A 19,699-nucleotide genomic window follows, 5' to 3' on the forward strand; every position below is an offset into this window, starting at 1 on the left:
TAAATGAAAGCAGGGGATCCGGCCACATCAGCAGCTTCTCAATGCTCAAGACATTCAAAGAAAAGTTGGCCCTGGCAAAATAGAAAATCGGAATGGCCACTGGTATTTCCAAGGGGAGACCTACACTGGTTGTGGTTACTTCTTGATGTGCGACGTCGATACCGCCGTTTATTCACCAAAGCCTGGTTTCCCTACCGCAGCTGAATTGAACGCCTTCAAAGAATGCGAAGAAATACCAACTCATGTCTTAATTGCTACAGCGACACAAATTGCTTCACGCACCCTTCGTCCAGGCGACAGGATTCTGATTATTGCTGGTGATTGCATTGGATTATTGGGAGAAATTTGCACAATAACAGAAGACGAGGCAGAGGTGTACTTGCCAGACCAGGATTTACTCTATTCATTGCCCTTACAAGACATCCAACGTAACTTCATGTCAGGTGACAATGTGGAGGTTGTGGCAGGTATTCACAAAGGCCTAAAAGGTTTTGTCATGACATGCTGTGATCATGTTCTATCACTCTATGACCCGGATACCAAGATTGAGGTACACAACTCAACTCAGCTATACATTCTAACCTTTTAAATTCCTCCTTCAGGTCGAAGTCCTCAACTGGCAGACAGTGTTTCAGCCTACACCACCAATGTTCAGTGTCCTGTCTAATATTTCAAATAAAAAACCAACCACGTCATGGCTTCAGGTTAACAGTGGGCTGAATGGAGAAAGCCTATGTTCCTTGGAGCTTATCAATATGAAATATGATCCAAACCGGAGCTACCAGGGTCGGGAGGTCATGGTCATAAATGGAAACTTCAAAGGCTACTTGGGTCACATAACATCTACTTGCGCGGATGATAGTGTTATCATTGAATTACGCACAACTATGTGAAAGGTGCAGCTCAAATTGAGCGATCTCTCCTTGGTGTAAGCACACTCTATCTTTCTTTTCAAACAAATATCCTAAATTTGATATAGAATCGAGAACAGACCCCTACAACAAATCAAATCAGACATTGATGACAGCAAGCAAAGTGTGACCAGAATGGTAGTAATATCAGCAATGGATGTGCCGAAGACACCAATGCCAAATACAGAGGAAATTCCTGCAAGTCCATCTTGGGATCTGTTGTCAGAAATGCCGAATACCAACAGTAAATATATTTTGCAATTCATCAATCAGTAAATTATTGAGTCCGATATAGATGCAGCTTGCTATTGGCTAGCCGATGAACGTTTCAAAGGAATGTGCATCTGTTTGAAAATAGTGGATATTGATGTGCCTACAGAGTATATGGCTTACAAGAACAAGAATTTGGAATTCTTGGAGCCTAAAGGCAACACAGCTGTGGTCAGTTTTCTATGAGAATGGCAGCACATTCCAATGCAGTACCTGGCACCTGTCGCTCCCGACACGAAACATGTGTTGGTAACGGCCATCAGAGGCAACTGTATGGGAAAGGTTTTCAGAGTTTTGACATATAGCACACACAAATGCAAGCTGAGAGACATTAGCATACAACCTATCCACAAGAAAGACGATTTAATGATGGAGACTCAAAATCTTGTTGTAGTTCATCCTTCAAAGAAGTAGACTTCAAATAATTTGTACATTTACGCATTATCATACATTGCATCGACCTCTAGTCAATCTCTTGTACTCTGTATGGACAGTGAACATTGTAACAGTCATTGCCTATGCCCCATTGCAGATGTGTTTCTGCGAAAACATCGTATGAAAGGTGAGCCCTCCTTGACCATTCATACATTCCAACTCCATATGATAGATGCCATATCATGGGGCAGCCTCGGCCACATGGCCTGTTCCACAAACATGTCGACCAGTAGTATTCAATCAACCGACATTCCAGTTGGTCAATGTCATATGTTGTAGGTGATCCTTGGCATGAGATCAATATTCCATTGATGGTCATCCATGGGTAAAAACAATAGATTCGAAAAGGGGAAATTGTGTTCATTTGCAACATCAAATTGGAGGACAATAATGTCAACAACACAGATGAGCTTTGACTTTGGTGGATTTTGAGCTCCATTCCCTAATCATGGGTAAATAATGTCGATATTGTGAAGTGACTCGATACTTACGTTGTGCATCCTGACCCACAGAATGCTTTTCGTTGAATCTTCTCTGTCTGGATTGACCTCTCCAGTCTCTCTGTCTACGAAACCATGACTGTCGCACCATCCAACCCACTCAGTCATTGTGCCGGATGGTGTCATGATGTCGATATCTCCAGGGGGATGATCAATGAAAAAGTCAGGTTCTATGACGTCCAAAGCTACTGATCCCCCTATAAGTCCATGAACGCTCTCCAATATCTTGAATAACGAATCCATGACTCCGTCGTCCATGAAAGTGCGGATTACGCTCCTGACACGAGTGCTAACGACAGAGCAACAGCTTTCCACAAACACAGAGTTTATGTGACTGAGCTGAACAAGTTTCGAAAGGGATGGTTCATTGCTAGTAGCCTGCTCGATGATACAAGAGACTATGTCTGCTGGCAACTGCTCAGGTATTGACATTGTAACCAAAGGGAGCAAAGATGGCATGGTTTGTTATTATTCTTTCCCTTTCCGCATGTGATGACAATATATATATTAGGACACGCCGGAATGTGAACTTACCTTCACACCATCATGTCCTCAAATTATCTTGCGACCAGAAACAATGTGATAAAGAATCGCACCACCATAGTAAGCTTCAATCTGTCTATGTAGAAGTAGACTAAGCTTTGTGCAGTTCCACGCTCACACGTACTGGGGATTGCTGTACAGAACAGACTCTAACATGCCACAATTGGTGCCTGTCCCCGTCTACCTAGGAAAAACGAGTGCAAATAGCTTGGACGATTTGGACACGGATATCTGGATTCGCAGTGGTTCCTGCTTCACTCAATGCATCAACTTGGATGAAAATTGTTTACATGTAGGCTCCTCAAAGGGTGGTAGGCCATACCGTCTTTGTCCTCCTCTCACCATCTACTATTCCAAACATGTAAGTAATTTGTCACTTTTTTGTACATCCCTGATCCAACCTCTTCTAGCCACCTCTGCCCACATATGCCAGGCACTTCAATAGGGCAATCAAACATATTTCCGGTAATACAATCGACAAATGGTACAGTAACGTCTTAGTAGTATGTCACGGCAAACAAAGCGCCGTGGCAGGTGTTCAAATGAAGCATGTCTCTTACATTAACAAACACATCATTCGGTATGTATGCCGGTCCTCCATTTATGCATTAATAAAGTTCTTAAGCAGGTTGATAACCGATGGTACGCTTTCTCAAGACCCATAATAAACACTTCCTTCCCAGTTACGCAAATTTAGTTACCAGATTGTTATATTTACAAATTCACTTGTTCTTGAGCGCTAATCATGTCCAAGTGGATTGTCATTCATATTGCGCGAAAACACAAGAACTTCTTGTCTCGAGAAAGTGGTATGTTATGTTACTAGCTTGATTCAATAACACTTATAACCACAACCCTAGAAACTGTGTCAAATCATGTTGTATGCCTTCCAATCGCGACTTCTCTTTTTCCGCTTCACTTAACATGATAAAGACAACAGGTGTGGCGGCAAACCTGATTATGGGACAAACTATACATTCAAATGTCCAACAAACACCCCAAATTACTTCAGATAGTCATCTTCCAATGTGGAATGAACTAGATTAGGACTATTATGTATTCCACATGTAGTGTATTGTTTTACCCTTTTTCAATCTCCGACCGCGAAATAAATAGTGATTCTCAAGTTTCTGGTGTCGCAGCTCCCCACCTAACACTTCGTTTCCTATCAAGAAATTTTTGTAAGTACCACCATGCATGACCTGTTTGTATTCTTATTGAGAAGCCCACAGACAATGGCATTCAGTGGCCCTGCCGTACGCAACCGTTTGATCCATACCGCGCAGTATTGCGCGAGTCCAAACTGGAATTCCAGAGTAGGATGGGCCAACTCAAGATCTGGTCAAATTTTAGTCAATGCCAAAAGTGGAGATGAAATGTTTTGCATCATAGTGGGCACGGTCTCTGAAACACGATTCAAGATGGGGCCCGTTGGAAACTACAACCCCGAATTCAACAAGCTCAAGGATGCCAAATACACTTTCAGTTTGGACAAACCAACGAATCCTGATTTCAGACCCGACTGGGCCACCACTGTCAAAGCCTTAGAGGATGCTGAGAATATGATACAGAGTACCGAGGATCATCGACACTTCATCGAGAAAGTCAGCAATCTCAGGTCGCTGCGATTGAGCACTTGTGTTCTCCAAGAAAAGGTGTGGTTCAATTACAATTATCAACTCAATGATCTAACCGCAAATCACAGGATCCCAGAGTATCAGGTAAACACGTTTATGATTATTGTCACCTATATTGACATTTTTTATAGATGAAATTAAACTATCACAATGGCCTGTGCCGCCGGAGTATCGTGACGCTCTAGCTGACTTGGAAGACACACTAGTGTTCGCAAGTTCAGTTCAGTCCGGTTTTTTGCCCCCAAAACGCGCAACCGCGGACCGCAACCGGTCTAGGACTGACCCAGATATTGAGGGAACCGAACCGAACCACCTAGGACCGGTCTATTTCGGTCTATGGAGCCGGTTCAGACCGATCCAGACCGGTTTTTTTGCGTATAATTTATTATACCAATATAAACCATTTGTATCTTGACTATTATTACTCTGAAAAATAAACGGGTTATATGAAATAGTAAAGCATGTAAATACCCATTATTCTACCAATTTTGAATAGATTTAATGAAGATTTGACATAGCTATGACTGAAACCGAATTACATCTCGTAGAGACTCGGGTAAAATATGGATTTGGTTATATCTTTTTCAATTCTTAACCGTTTTTGATGAAACAAAAACCCAATAAAAGGTAATAAACGTGGTTACAAGGGTATGTAACGCACGTGACCGTTTAACCGGTTGCAACCGATCAAAACCGGTCTTTGAACGGTTTTAATATATTTTCGAAATGAGGCAACCGGCAACCGGACCAACCCCAAATTGGGGCAACTGCAACCGAAAAAAAGACCGGACCATGGTCCGGTTCAGTTCGGTCCACCGGTTTTTTGCGGTCCTATGGACTGAACCTTTAAACACTAAGACACACACACCGTTGCGCCACTCATGGCTTACAACGAAAAAGAGTCTCAAATTTTGCCTGAGGAATTGCCATCCATTCTCAAAGGGACTCTTGTCAAAGTAATCTTCACCCTCCGCCATTATCATATTAAGAACACTACACAAGACAACAATACATACACTGGAACAATCGAACAGATCATCATCTTAGAACGTGCACCTCCCAAGAAGATCAGTCCTTACCGCAAAGGAGGTGGACCGATTCGTGTCTGACCTTTGAACATTCCCTCTTGGGAAGAACAAGCAGCCGCAGTTCGTGCGTTCTCATGGTCAAGAGCTACCCTTCGCAATCTGCCTCCAGCCACGCAAACCGCTGGTTCCTCAGTCAATGTTCCTGCAAAAGGCAATCTAACAGCAAACGATGCCTCCCCATCTTTTCATAACGTCCAGGGACCTGAAGTTGAAGCTTCCGACGTTCCAGTTGCGGTTGCAGACAATCACATTACATCTTCCATTATTACCATTTCTCCAACTCCAGCCCTCGGTCAGATGACCCCACTTTCACCAACTACTTTACCTGCTGTGCCACCTTTGGCTGCGGCCTCGATGACATCAAGTGCGCCCCCCCCTGAGACCCACGATACATTGTCACCGACAAACAACCCTGTACCACCTTCAGGAACCCCAGAGACTCAGAACATATGGGCCTGCCAGTAGTGTTTGAAAGTTAGGTTAGTTAACCGGAAAATAACCGGAAAATAACCGGACCTAACCGCAACACTAACCTAACCGCGGTTAGGGTTAGTTGATTTCGAAAATGGAATAACCAGTTATTTTGCGGTTAACTAACCGTTAAATAACCGGTTATAACCGGTTATAACCAGCCCTATTATACACCTTCAAAACGCACTTGAGAACGTCGAAAACGCTTAAAATTTGACTAAGTTACAGTCAAATCTCTAAAATATCACTCAGATGTGTAGACTTTCAAGGATAATTGCATAAATATGTCAATTCTTCACCGATTTTAGCGTTCTTGGGCTCGTTTTAAAGCTAGAATATGCAGAAATAATATCTATTAAGATACATATGAGCATATTTGCCTTGTTATAACTGATTCTTTATTTTTCGGTCCTAACCGGTTAGTAACTGCAAATAACCGACCGTAACCGGTTAGTTGCGGTCCGGTTAGGTTATTTTAGGTTTCGGGACAAAGGCTAACCGGTCTCGGTCTCGGTTAGAGCCCCTGGGCACCCAATAACCGGACCTAACCGGACTTTCGAACACTACCTGCCAAACACTTATCATTCCTTCCTTAAAAGCTTTAGGGAAGTGAAAAGCGGATGAAACCATTGACGATGAAAGGCCAACAAAGAAATCCTCTAAGTAAGGTATGTTATCTTTAGTCTTGCGATCACGACGAATTGTTTCTGACCATATATCAGGAGAACGTCATATCATTGAATAATACATGCGGTCTCTCATGATCATGATTGTTATATCTCCATTTCGTCAGCAGCGGCTTTGGTCTATCCTTTTATGCATATCTCTCACCTGTTTAACAATTTCTTAAACTCCATGTTTATACGTGCCTAAAGAAACTTAGGCCTTTCTCCATATGTGTTGTTCTTTTGCCATGCCTCCCACGTTTCCTTTTCAGTACATCTTTATTGCTCTTCTGCACTTGCCTCAGGTTTACATATTGCATTCACGAGGTCATGTCCAATTCAATATGTGGCTAGTACCAGGAACTGCGTAATTGCCTGTATTAATATGACATACGACATTGATTGTAATCTTTGTAACAACATAGTCTCAGTATATTCACCACAAGATAAAGGACAAGGTAAATTTGAGCTCCAGTTTCTGATACCTGCGTTGAAATTTTTGGCATAACTACAAAAAACATATGCTTTCCAGCAATTAATCATATTCAAAGCTGACTGATTAATAGAATGAGTACTTCTCTTTCAAACAATAACCCATCGGATCGCCAAGTATTTCAAATGCTGGGCACCACTACTTATCATAACTTATAGTCAATTGCCTCATTGTAATCTAGTGAGTTCATAGCCCTCGTTTCAGAATCCATACTTATCACCTTTTAGCAATGGACTTCATACTTCGAGGAACGTTGGTCACCACTCGACAGTTTTCGCCTTCGTGCAAGGCGGCCAAAACTTATTTTTGCAATGCTGGGCTGTGCACATTTTGGAAAATGGACGCACTGATTTTTTCTTCGACCCGAGCCGCGACCTACTTCGTCAACATATGACCCCCGTCAACAGTGAGTACTTCATTTGAATCCCTTACTGAGATTGGACTCAATATCCCTATAGTCATCTTCCCAAACGGTTTCGTCGCACACACCGTGACCTTCGAAAGGGATGGGAGGATTATGATGGAGTAAAAAATCACTAAATAGTATAGATGTAAAAACTATGCTTTCCGTTGATCCAATTTACCCGCTGCCTGCTTCCCTCAATTTGTTGATTTTCTTCATGTCCGCATAGCATACATTGGCCGATAACTCTCGAATCCTCCCCAATGCGACCTTTTTCGATGGTAATGCTTCTGCCCACAGTGCGCTCATGGTTTTGCTGGACGCTTCAACCAACTAATTCTGCCAATTCAACTAGATTGGGTTGTCGATCATGAACACAAACTCATCAGGCGGCGAGCTAGCCCTACTTCTGACACAGGCCAATAGTGGAACTAGAATCTCATTGATGTGTTATCTGCACTACGGGACTAGTGCTTGGAAGTCCGGTTTTTTGCCTTTTTGGTCAGTTTTGCTGCTAGCATGTTGCCATTAAAATTCCCCAATGAATCTGGGGCACCAGAAAAAGAAATCTTTCCAGTCTTAGACCGGAAAAAAGACCGGACTGACCCTGAAATTTTGTGTTTGCAAACCCCAATTGTAGCAGGGAATTTTTATGGCAATGTTCTAGCTCAAAGAAAAGGTTGAAAAACCGGACTTCCAAGCACTATACAGGACCGTCACTGCCAAAAGTGCTTTGAACCACTTTTTGTTATCCAACGAACACTGAAACGACGTTGTGTGTTTAGTCAAAACCGGTCGTTGGGCTGGCGTCGTCACAGCATTCATCACGATAAGCGAGCTGGCCCCGTTCTAGCATTGGGTGGTGCCCAAAATATGTTTGTTCTTATGACGACCCTTTTCGTACTCTTCTTCCATTTTCCATGATCAATTTGTAGCCGTTGCTTGCGAATATACCCCTAGACACAGAGCAAATGAAATACATAATTTATTTATATCTATGTGTGCATAACCTAGCCCACTTAAAATACTCTGCGCTCAGTTGATCTCGATCCGGATTTAGCACCCGATCATTTTCAGTCACCATCATTCTTCGTCCAAACCCTTAATATTGAGTTGCCATCGTCTTGAGCCTCGAGCACAGTTGGAGGCAGTGGTATAAGTACATGAAGCTCTGCACCCCTCACCCAATGAAATGTTGCCTTAGTGAGATAAAGAAATTTGATCCTGGTCGTCTTGATGGCAGTGTGCATGCCGCCACCATTGATACCTCCAGGAGACGGAGCATCCAACAGCACAGAGACCGACATCCCTGGTTGCTGAGATACTCAAATTTACTTTAACCAAATCCCAACCAAATCCACTGAAATTCTGCGACTTATCCAATAAAAATATTAACTACATATATCAAAATAAACAAATAAATCCAACCCCAAGCAAGGTTTTTGTTGACATTGGAACAATGTCAAACTCTAGTTAGATAGAGGAAGGTTACATATGTGTCAGCTCAGCCGTGTGAAAAAAATAAAAGATTCAGGGGCTTGCTTCGCCATCCGAGTTGTGTGGCAGCTGTACATCACAGTTTTACAGATAAACTTATACTCTAGTTTAGGTCTACACAATATCAGAAGTACCTAGTGCATCGTGATGTTCAAGCAATGTTGCATGTGTTTACCGCCCAGTTTCTGTACTCTAGAATAATTGCAAAAACCAGAATAAAAAATCCAAATTTTTGCTCGTATTATTATATATGCTATCAGTCCCCAGCTAATTCTCAGTTTTTTATGGAGGAGGAGCGGTATCCATTCAGTTATAGCGCGTTTAGGAAAATCCCTGATACCGATTTACATGTTTAAATTTGTAGTTGTTTGTCCAGGCCTTTCACCCTTAGTCAATGATTGCTCGCTGCACTCATAATTAGCCAAAGAATATCGCCTCTCCTGAGTGAACTTCGCTATCTGCAATCTGCAGATGTCTGACATGTCACTATCAACTGAAGAACATCGCCTCTCAGTCAAGCTGTTTGCTGCAGTCCCGGCTCTGCTGCACCTTGCTGAGATCACTCGCGGACCTGCCACAGTCTCGAATGTCTCATCCATGCATGGCAGTCTCGACCTCAAGGAGGGCTGCCTCATAACAAAGTCCATGAAGTACACACACCAGCTTGCTTATATGGTCAACGTAGTGCACTCTGGGGATTCAGAGCCAATTGTAAGTCAAAGGCAAGTCAAAGGTTTCAACTTTCAAGAAATCGCACCGTAGGTGCTGAAGCTCTTCTCATTACAGGAGACTCTCCTTGAACTCAACATGAAGGTCATACTGTATGCCGATTTCACCCTCGACGACACATGTAACCTCACTCTCCATAAGTCTGAGGGTCGTGCACTGGCAAGACTCATCTGACTTCGAACAGTCGAAATATTTGTCCACACGTCACTAGATCAATACACTTTCATTGCATTGTCGCCGTCGTTGTCAACTGTCAATGGGCTTATCAAGATGGTGAAATCCGACAATGACCGGCGTCAACTGGAAATGGATCAAGAGGGCTTAGAAGGCGGATGTTCGCTCAATGTGCACATATATGCTATCACGGTTTCTCTCTACAAGGTTCCTGATCTTTTCTCTTAGAGTAGTTCTGTGTCTCCGGCTTCACCAATCCAGAATATGAGCTAGTTTCTCTCCATCCAGAGCATTTCCTGCCTCGTGGCTCCGTCCTTCCCGTTTACGACCCTGCTACTGGAACTTATAAGAATTATGTTCCATCACGCAACTGACACCTCCGCGAGTCGATTAGTGTTTGAAAGTCCGGTTCGGTCCGGTTTTTTGATGCCCAGGGGCGTTAACCGTAACCGTAACCGGTCTGCATTTTCCCCAGAAGTCAAAAGACCAGACCGGACCGCAAAAAGACCGCAGACCGCGGTTTTTTGCGGTCTATAGACCGGTTTCGGTCTGCATCGGTTTTAACTGGTTTATGACCGGTCTTTAGGCCAATATTTTTAAATTATTAATCGGTAAATTTATTAACATTTTTAATAGCTTCAAAACGAGCCCAAGAACGTTAAATTCCGTTAGGAATTGGTGCTTCTATAAAATAAGTCTGGTACATCTATTATTCCCCAAAGTAATTTACATTTTAATTCATATCTCTCTCGTTTTTTTACCAAATCATACGTTCTTGGGTGCGTTTTAAAGGGTATTTAAGGGGCTACAAAAGACCGGTCCAAACCGGTCAAAACCGGTTCACGTTAACCGGTCTTTTTGCGGTCTTTACATTTCAAAAATAAAAGACCGTAACCGCAGGTCCGGTCTTTTGCGGTCTTGGTCCGGTCTGGTTACGGTCTTTTTCCAGTCACGAGACCGGACTTCCAAACACTAGAGTCGATTGAGCCTAACAGTGCTCGCTTACCACCCTTCTGCCATGACTTTCAGAACTGCCGCATCAGGGAAAAGCTCTCGTCGCTTTAAACGCCGACATCAAATTTCGATGCTACTTTAAAATGATTCAACAGAACCCTCCTACAACCACCCTTCCAGATGACGTTCTCGAGCTTATGGGCCGCGTCGTAGAGCTTGTCGACCTCCTCTATTGGGTGCCTGTGCCAACGAAGGTCTCAATGGGGTGCACGATACAAGCTGAAAAGGCGCCCCTGAAGCCAGGAAGGGCTGGAAGATCTTCCCAACTGCAGTACACTGAGGCAGCGTCTGATGAAGAAGGCAGGATGGAGGGCTCGCCCACTCCAAGTAAAGTTTGTAAAATGTCAAAACGCCATAGGCGGTTTGCCTGGCCAGCCGATGAGGATTCGGAGATGCGGAAAGCCTATGGAACTGCATTGATGTGTGGACATGGTAACCCCTTCTCTTCTGTTTGATCTGCGAATACTAAAGCTTGTATTTTTCTCCCTAGACATTGATTACGATCCAGCCTTGTTCGAGGATGCCTTCCCGATCGATGATCGTGCGTATTTTTTCTGAGCTTCAACAAACCACTCACTATTGTATCTACTAAGCGGCACATTTATATTCTGACAATGCAGCCATGGAGACGTGGAACCAAGGCGTTACAGAGGGTCTGAGCGAATAGGCGACCATTGTACCACAGGGGGTACCTTTTTCCTGCTGTAATTTATCTTCCTCGCTTTTGTACACCTCGTTCTAAGTACTGTGTGACCATTTGCAAATCCTCGGGCATCTAATCTGGCCAGCCGTTGTCTCCAATTCCCAGATTATATCCACAACACAGCGGCTCAGCCATAAGAGCACTTTCATGAACGCTTTTCCCACTTATGAAAGCGGTTGAAAAGTGTTTGAACACCTTGACCTAGGTCTTAGCTTTATCTTAGCTTTTAAAGGGTTCAAACACTTTCATGCTTTCATAGCTTTGAAAAGCGCCCAAAGTGTGAAAAATGAGATTTGCATTTTTCCTGATGGGAGCGCAACAAACTGTTCCTGCCCCTAAAGCCACACACTGCGAACGTCGGATGCAGCAAACGGCACTGACGACGAACTTTTCGTGGACCAAAAAATCTTTCCCCGGGGGGAACGTCTCCGGCGATAAATGACACTGGTGGGAACCACCTAGGCACGGTAAACGTCATGGTGCAGCAAGACGGACGATCCGGAAACGCCTCATGCGATATAAGTACGTCCAGCGGGACAAAAATTTGCACAAGGTCGCCGCCTGCAAAACATGCAGCATATGGTCCATTTTTTACGCAGCGGGTAGCACTGGCTACCTACAAAGAGGCCCCTGTAATTCAAGTCACGGAACAATATGAACCTATATACGAGCCTACAAATGTTTACGCCTACCCATAGCCAGTAATATAACCACTTTGGGGATTTTCTTGTTGCCTGGCATCCCTTCAAGAAAGCGTACTACCATGCCTAAATCAATTGAAAAACTTGGAAGGTCTCGGGATTTTCCCCAGATCTCCTTTGATACTTGTACACCATTCATCGATGGCATCGATGCAACAATTTTGTGGTGAACTAGTCCCATACAGACTATCAACACGTTTTGGCGTTTTTAGTATGGAATCGATGTTTGCAAGAGTGTGAACACCTGGTCCAAGCTGTGTGGCGATTTCCTGCCAAAGGCGGGGCCAGTCAGTGCATGGATCCCTATAGACGGTTTTCCCCGAATTGCTTTTCCGCACGATTTCGGGACTGTCATGCGAAAGTGCTTTCGAGAATGCTGCTGCATGTGCTTTGCGCCACTCTTCGTAGTATTCAAGCTGTCAACAGGAGATTAGGAGGTCGCAGACCAATTTGGTATGATAAGACGTACCCAAGGCATGATTAAATGTTGTGGTAATAATGACAGGACATCAAGAAGAGGTATCCGAATTACCGAAGGGGCTACGTCGCACAGCAGCGGGATGTAGTCATGCCTGGCTGCATACCGCATAATTTCTGCTGGGTGCTTGTGTTGCGCCATGCTTTATGTGTTCAGAATTCAAATGATCGAGATTGTAAGAATGGGAGGGACAGCTATTGAGATATACGCACCTCATGCGGAGATAGCAAACGGTCATTGCCGCGAATACCTCATATTTCTCTGCAGCCTCCGCAAGAGAGGCAAGGAGCGCGAACTCAATATCATCAAGCAGAGGCTGTCGGCGTGGGTAGATGTACTGAAACAGGAGTTCAAGAGTGGGTGAGTCTTCCGAGAGCGGAACCACTTCAGAGACGGACGTGGCCAAATCAGCAGGGGAGAGTCCGGCAGTGTTAACTTCTAGATTTTTACGGTGAATCTTGAAAACGACATTGTCAGAGGAACGGAATGCAATCTCGGCATCTTCAGCATTGACTGAGGGCGATAAGGTGATCATTCAGATTGTAAATGGTAGATTATCACTTACAGATCTTATTCATAGTTAAGGCTTGAGCAGCGTCACTATCATCAGACATGGGGAGTTTCAAACCGAAATTGGCGGGACTAAAAATCAGAAAGAGCGAACACTACTGGGACACTGAGGAAACAAGTTGAGAACGACAACATGGAGCATGATGCAAAACTGGCTTCAATATCCGGCCCTAAATTCAATGCGCCACTGTGACGGGATAACTCAAGGATAAATTCAAATAAGACGCAAACACCTCATAAAAAATTCCATAACGTCGCCGCCTGCAAAGCATGCATCATCTGGTCCAAATCTGGTCCATTTTTACGCAGCGGGTAGCAGCTACCTACAAAGGTCCCAGAAACTCAAAAAAACCGAGGTCACGGAACGACCGACTATGCCATGATAAAAGATTCTAACACGGGTTCGTCTGCCTTCAAAAGAGCGTCTACCATACCCAAATCAATTAAAAAACTTGACAGGACTCCGAATTTTCCTCAGATCTCCTTTGATACTTGTGCGCCATTGATCGACGGCATCAATGCAACAATCTTTTGGCGAAGTACTCCCGCTGAACGGATTATCAACACGTTTTGGCGTTTTTAGTACGGAATCGATGTTTGCAAGAGTGTGAACACCTGATCCAAGCTGTGTGGTGATTTCCTGCCAAATGTGGGGCCAGTCAGTGCATTGATCCGACCAGACGCTGTGCCCCGATTTTCTTGTCAGCTTGATTTCACTTTTATGCGAAACTGCTTTCGGGAATGCCGCTGCATGTACTTTGCGCCATTCTTCGTAGTAACTAATCTATCAACAGGAGATTAAAAGTTCGCAGGCCGTATTATTGGCATTATTGGACATACCCAAGGCACCATTAAATGTTGTGGTAAAAAAGACAGGACATCAAGAAGGGGCATCCGGATCACCAAAGGGGCTACGTCGCACAGCAGCAGCTTGTAGTCATGCCTGGCTGCATACCGCATAATCTCTTCTGGGTGCTCGCGTTTCGCCGCGCTTTAGGTGTTCAGATTTCAGAAAATCGAGTTGCAATAATGGGAGTCATGCTTGTTACGGCTATTGAAATATACGCACCTCATCCGAATATAGCAAACGGTCATCGCCGCGAACACCTCATATTTCTCTGCAGCCTCCGCAAGAGAGGCAAGGAGCGCGAATTCAATATCATCAAGTAAAGGCTGTCGGCGTGGGTAGATGTATTGAAACAGGAGCTCAAGGGTGGGTGCGTCTTCTGAAAGCGGAACCAGTTCAGAGACGGACGTGGTCAGGTCAGCGGGGGAGAGTCCGACAGAGTTAACTTCCAGATTTTTACGGTGGATCTTGAAAATTGCGTTGTCTGAGGAACGGAATGCAATCTCGGCGTCTTCAGCGTTGACTGTTGAAGGTGATAAGGCAATAATTCAAAAAGGTAGGTTGTCGCTTACAGATCTTATTCACAAGTAATTGGGCAGCGTCACTAGTATCATTAGCCATGGGGAATTTCAAACCGAAATCGGCGGGACCAAAAATCACAAAGAGCGAGACACTAATAATGAAACAAGTTGAGCTCAAATATTATTATTATCCTGCCCTAATGCGCCCCTATTCTGTCAGGTCTGATTCCGAGTCTGGGCCGTGCACTCCGTTCTATTATTTTCATTTACATGACCGTATATATAGAGTATAGTTGTTCAACCTTCCTCAAAGGATGCTCATATATCTTCCACATCATTCCCCAAGCCTTGATGGAAGACAGCTGGTGCGTTGGACAATCATTTTCCATTTTTGCCACCGAGTGGGTGACTTTTGTCCTAGTAGATTGGTTTCCTCATCCCCGAAACGAGATTCGGAAAAAATAGCTATGACGCTTGGTCACATCTTAGGTATTCACGGACGATACCTAGCCTTAGGCGGTATGCACACCTCGCGAACTCTTTGAATTCTCCGAAGCGGACGGCTTTCAACTTGAAAATACAATTCCGGGATTTATCAGGTCAAAATATATTGTGAACCAAATCCGATACCTCATGCCTTGGCGCTGGACAGCTTGACACGTACGGTAATAACAGTGTTAATGCAGCTTAGTGCTGAAAAGTCCTTTTTACTGTGGGCCGTCGTTTCTTGAATGGCCATTACTGAACCAGATTTAATTTTGAAACACTAAATCCAGGTCATCGATGCGTTCACACCAGACAGGCAGACACCAGGTGTATTTTTCATCGTTCAAGTCACCCCAGAGCCCACGGTTGAAGAAGTTCGGTTGACGAAATTCTCGCTCTGGACACACCAAAGCGTCTGTCCTCTCTGACCATCTGCTCATCTAGTTCTGCAGCTCTCTCCCCTTCCTCCTGTTGGGCCGCTTCTGTTTCGCCCCACCTGTGTGATTCTCCGCTTCTCCCCGCCTCTCCTCCGTCGGGCCCGAGTCCTCCACTGCCAGTGCTTGCATCACCAAGGCAAGTTTCTAAAATACATCTTCATCAGCGGCGGTAGTGAATAGCAAGAACAACGGACTACCTCCTCGTGGATTGACTTCGGAACGATCTTAAGGTTTTTGGGAGAGTTGATTATAGCTTTCATCTCCTTCAACATTTCCGCAGGAAGTTGCCTGAAAAAAAAAAATGAATCGAAAGGAAGGTTCGGTGGGGAGATGAGATGCTCGCACTCTGCAGTAGTGTACCCATTTTGTTTGAGTACATGGATTGCGACCAATGGATCAAAAGCGAAGTCTGGAACGGAGATTTAGCAAAGGATGCTGAGTGTAGACAATAGAACTTGACTAACCAACTGTGTAGCCGTCAGGAATGGTACCGGTTGCCCTTACGCTCGCAGGTACGGGGACCTCTTCGACGCCTTCGCCGTCTGGTGTGATTTTGTACATGATCGATTGAGTTGCAGCGACCTTGACATGGTCAGGCGAAATGAAATGCTCTCGAGTGAGTAACGTAGGAATTGGTGACGATGATTCCATGAAGCGAATGGATCTAATGATTGGATTCGAATGTCGAAGTAGTGGCAAGTGCGAGGGCCTGGAATAGCTACAGATCTTTGAGGCTCTTCTATGCTGTTCGAGTCTCAAACTGTGATTTTAGAGTGGTAAACCCGTCGGCAGTAGTCAGGAGGTGCGTCAGAGGCGCCGGTGCTATTTTGACGGTGTTCGGAACTCACTTGGTTACTTCAGCTGACAGTGCCAGGCAGATGAGCGGTGCGAGGATTGGGTGAAAGGTGCACTGGGTACAGAATCTGTTCCAAATCTGTTCTATATCAAGCCCGCTTAAACTTGAGTGTGGTGGAGGCTTGTCAAGACCAGTAAATTGTGGGAAAGCCTTTGTGATGATTCACAGGATGCTATGATCTCTGCGTAGCCACTTTAGTGTTCTTCAAGTTTACAATGATTCAAGTACGCTGTCAATATCATTGAGCTATGTGTTGATGTAGTATACATAGTGATATGTGATAAACTAGATGGGTGAAAGCGCTTCGCGCTTTAAGTTCCCGACCCGTCCAACGGAGCTGGCAAGGTAAATGAGACGAGCTGCGAAACCCAAATTGTAGAAGTCTGACGACGCGGCGAGTGAGTCTCATTACCCAAGTGCTAGGAAGAGGACTGCTTGGTTTGAATTATGGTAACGACAACCTTGTAATATGGTTGTGAGGGCATTATGAACTGCGAGAATGCGTGATGAACGTCAGGGCTTGCCTGAATGAAGGGTGTTAGAATTTAGGCATGCTTCCGTAGGTATCGAAAGAAGGCGTCACTGCCCATGACTTTCACGGCTTCCATGGGTACGCCGCGGGAGAAGGAGAAGAGCGTTGCGCCAATTCCCTTCCGTGAGTGGTAGGTGGCGATGGGCAAAGAAGTTTGTTGGGTTGTTGATGGGATGGTGATCACCTAAAGCTGCATAAGAGTCTGTCGGGGCTGTATCGCCCTCGACTGGGGCTGCTTTGGTCTGAGGGATGGTGCAGAACTGCCCTCTTCGTCTGAAGGTCGACAGGAGTACAGTCAAGCACAGTCAAGTACAGTACATTTTGATAATGGGCGTCTTTGATTCTGAGTGGAAATTGTTAGTGTGGAGTATAGGCAACCAAGGCGCGGTACAGACTCGGTTGAGTGTGTCGCATGTAGGCGGACACAGCCTGAGCGACAACGGGATTGTACTTGCGTGTTGTGATGATGGACGACTCGGAGCCTTTGTTCCTGCGCGCCCATGGTCTTCTACATTACCAAACTAGCTAGTTATAGCGTGAATATGTTGAGTGATAGGCTGAAAAGATCCCAGATTTAATACGCCAGGCTTCGTCGCCAGCCGATAAGCAATTGGGTCATCTCTTGGATTGAACGTGGAGAGCAAGCCTGCCTCATTCCATCACGTTGCGGAGTCAGTAGAATACATTACGAAGCAGCTGAAATTGGTTTCTCCGACTCACCCCGGTTGGTTTCGACGCAGTCATTCGCGGTGGTCATTTTGAGGAAATGAGGTGATGCTTCAAAAATAGATTTTGCGTCCCGTTGACGGAGATAAGATGCGCATCAAATCTAGGCTCTTCTAGACCACCCTCAAACCTAGATGGGCCCAGACACGGGCCAGACAATGCGTTTATGCTAGTGGTGCTCATAGTCCGCTTCTAAGAAAAGAGTCAAAAGTATCATTATAAGCAAACCGTGGGACAACCAACGCCTTTGAATTGGAGCAAGGGACCGAGAATAACCGTTACCCGTACGTCCAGACCCACAACATGGACTCTCAAGCACAATCCCAATACCCCTCAGACGGGCCTACCGCTTCACGACATAACCACACGGGTACGGGTCATAACCCCTTTCAATATAACAACAACCACAATCATAATCATCTTCCCCTGACGTTTTCCGCATCTCCTTCTGCGGGGTACGCGAGTTCACCCACATCGGTGTTTTCTTCTGGGGTACACCAACAGCAGCAGCCGGGACAGTGGGGCCATACTACGCATCGTTCGGGTGCTACCGCTATGGACGAAGTGTTACAGCCACCGCACCACCCACAAAGCACTTCGAAAAGCTTGAAGCGGGATTCAATGTCCCAGCCTAACAACAATACGAAAGCGGAGTCGTCGTCGACGAATGGACATGGACATCATGCAAGTGACGATCCGATGCCTTCTACGAGTGATTTTGTGAAAAAGTTGTACAAGTGCGTTTTTTTTTTGCCGTGTGGATGGATGGGCGCTTACTTGGGATTGGGGGGGTGTATAGGATGTTGGAAGACCCGACGTTTCAGGAGGTTGTTTCGTGGGGACCTGCGGGGGATTGTTTTGTCGTCAAGGTGTGTTAACCTGCGTATATGCGTGCTTGTATGCGTGTATGCTGATGGATGGATGTGTGGTAGGATATGAACGAGTTCACGAAATCGATACTCCCCCGGATGTTCAAGCACTCCAACTTTGCGTCTTTTGTACGACAGTTGAATAAATACGACTTTCACAAGGTCAAGAATACGGATGATAATCAGTTTGGTGAACATGTACGTTTCCTCCCCCGCCCCTCTATGAAGAATCCTCATCACCGTGATAAATAGAGCTGGACGTTCCGCCACCCAGATTTCCACGCAGACAGACGCGACGCACTTGAAAACATAAAACGCAAAGTCCCCGCACAAAGGAAATCCACCTCCTCCTCGCACCCACCACCACCTCCCACCATCACCTCCTCCTCCTCTCACCCACCTCCCTCCTCCTCATCTCTCGTCTCATCCCCCACCTCCTCCCACCACCCCCCCTCCGCTTCCGTCGACTTCCTCCAAGCGGAGATCAGAAGACTCAAAAACGACGGGGAGGAGCTCAGGACGAGGCTGAGGAGCCTTGAGAGGAATTATGAGAATGTTTTGGTGGAAATGGTGGGGTTTCAGAGGGGGATGGCGCAGCAGGATGGGTTGATGCAGAGTTTGATTGCGTATTTTTTGGGGAATGAGAGTGGTGAGTAGTACTTTCTTTTTGTTTTTGGATTCGTTTTTTCGGACGTTTTTTTGTTTTTCCTTCTTTTGGGGTTGGAGTTGGGTGGAGTTTTTTTTGGGGTGTGGAGTTTTGGGACGTGTTCTTGAAATGGTCTTTGGGGTTGTTCTTTTGCTTTTTGCTTTGTGGCACCTTCAGATTCATATCGTCATTTCCATCATCGCGTCTCATATTCTTTCGTGTGCCCAGGTGTCTCCTTGCCGTAGTCTTTTCTGCGCATATACTTACCTTCCCCACCACTCCGCCGCTGCTGTCTCGATTCCTTCATCGTACCATACCTCTTCCCCCCTCTTCAGCCTCTAATTTTTTTTGGGCTCGCGTCTTTCACGCATTCATTTCTCGACTCTACCATCTCATTCGGTTCATTGCTTCTTGTTACATTCATTCATTCGCATTTGCATCTTCATTTGTTTCCTATTGTCATCGTAATCTCTGCGCAATATCATATCACTAACTTT

The 19,699-nt window shown here is 45.1% G+C and overlaps 7 protein-coding genes across 7 annotated transcripts; 4 read left to right on the plus strand and 3 right to left on the minus strand.

The window, feature by feature from the left end:
* Positions 1-1,644: 1,644 nt before the first annotated feature.
* On the minus strand, positions 1,645-2,575 carry LACBIDRAFT_300055 (uncharacterized protein; the record flags this gene model as incomplete). Its single annotated transcript, XM_001882879.1, has 2 exons — positions 1,645-2,058; positions 2,108-2,575. The coding sequence occupies 2 exons, from the start codon at positions 2,573-2,575 to the stop codon at positions 1,645-1,647; spliced, it is 882 nt and encodes a 293-aa protein (XP_001882914.1).
* Positions 2,576-2,662: 87 nt separating this feature from the next.
* LACBIDRAFT_328774 (uncharacterized protein) lies at positions 2,663-4,711 on the plus strand (the record flags this gene model as incomplete). Its single annotated transcript, XM_001882759.1, has 8 exons — positions 2,663-2,719; positions 2,766-3,020; positions 3,070-3,239; positions 3,364-3,468; positions 3,802-3,840; positions 3,906-4,314; positions 4,365-4,380; positions 4,428-4,711. 8 exons carry the CDS (start codon positions 2,663-2,665, stop codon positions 4,709-4,711), a joined length of 1,335 nt encoding a protein of 444 aa, XP_001882794.1.
* Positions 4,712-6,905: 2,194 nt separating this feature from the next.
* Positions 6,906-7,753, plus strand: LACBIDRAFT_328775 (uncharacterized protein; the record flags this gene model as incomplete). The annotated part of the gene is given in 6 exon segments (XM_001882760.1): positions 6,906-6,978; positions 7,172-7,193; positions 7,241-7,419; positions 7,472-7,538; positions 7,558-7,564; positions 7,646-7,753. 6 exon segments carry the CDS (start codon positions 6,906-6,908, stop codon positions 7,751-7,753), a joined length of 456 nt encoding a protein of 151 aa, XP_001882795.1.
* Positions 7,754-9,411: 1,658 nt separating this feature from the next.
* On the plus strand, positions 9,412-11,517 carry LACBIDRAFT_300062 (uncharacterized protein). The gene is made up of 7 exons (XM_001882761.1): positions 9,412-9,624; positions 9,701-9,778; positions 9,827-9,987; positions 10,050-10,197; positions 10,860-11,262; positions 11,321-11,371; positions 11,424-11,517. Exons 4-7 carry the CDS (start codon positions 10,171-10,173, stop codon positions 11,495-11,497), a joined length of 555 nt encoding a protein of 184 aa, XP_001882796.1. The 5' UTR covers positions 9,412-9,624; positions 9,701-9,778; positions 9,827-9,987; positions 10,050-10,170; the 3' UTR covers positions 11,498-11,517.
* Positions 11,518-12,305: 788 nt separating this feature from the next.
* LACBIDRAFT_328778 (uncharacterized protein) lies at positions 12,306-16,134 on the minus strand (the record flags this gene model as incomplete). Its single annotated transcript, XM_001882880.1, has 14 exons — positions 12,306-12,650; positions 12,704-12,854; positions 12,925-13,225; positions 13,278-13,354; positions 13,610-13,654; positions 13,735-14,066; positions 14,123-14,273; positions 14,352-14,652; positions 14,702-14,802; positions 14,921-15,067; positions 15,180-15,220; positions 15,315-15,391; positions 15,544-15,717; positions 16,038-16,134. The coding sequence occupies 14 exons, from the start codon at positions 16,132-16,134 to the stop codon at positions 12,306-12,308; spliced, it is 2,340 nt and encodes a 779-aa protein (XP_001882915.1).
* Positions 16,135-16,642: 508 nt separating this feature from the next.
* LACBIDRAFT_300066 (uncharacterized protein) lies at positions 16,643-16,838 on the minus strand (the record flags this gene model as incomplete). The annotated part of the gene is made up of 1 exon (XM_001882881.1): positions 16,643-16,838. One exon carries the CDS (start codon positions 16,836-16,838, stop codon positions 16,668-16,670), a length of 171 nt encoding a protein of 56 aa, XP_001882916.1. The 3' UTR covers positions 16,643-16,667.
* Positions 16,839-17,990: 1,152 nt separating this feature from the next.
* LACBIDRAFT_300067 (uncharacterized protein) lies at positions 17,991-19,213 on the plus strand (the record flags this gene model as incomplete). Its single annotated transcript, XM_001882762.1, has 4 exons — positions 17,991-18,424; positions 18,487-18,556; positions 18,620-18,754; positions 18,809-19,213. The coding sequence occupies 4 exons, from the start codon at positions 17,991-17,993 to the stop codon at positions 19,211-19,213; spliced, it is 1,044 nt and encodes a 347-aa protein (XP_001882797.1).
* Between the last annotated feature and the right edge of the window lie 486 nt (positions 19,214-19,699).

Source organism: Laccaria bicolor, genomic scaffold (genome assembly GCF_000143565.1).
Source record: "Laccaria bicolor S238N-H82 LACBIscaffold_18 genomic scaffold, whole genome shotgun sequence".
In the NCBI taxonomy this organism is placed as follows: Eukaryota; Fungi; Basidiomycota; class Agaricomycetes; order Agaricales; family Hydnangiaceae; genus Laccaria; species Laccaria bicolor.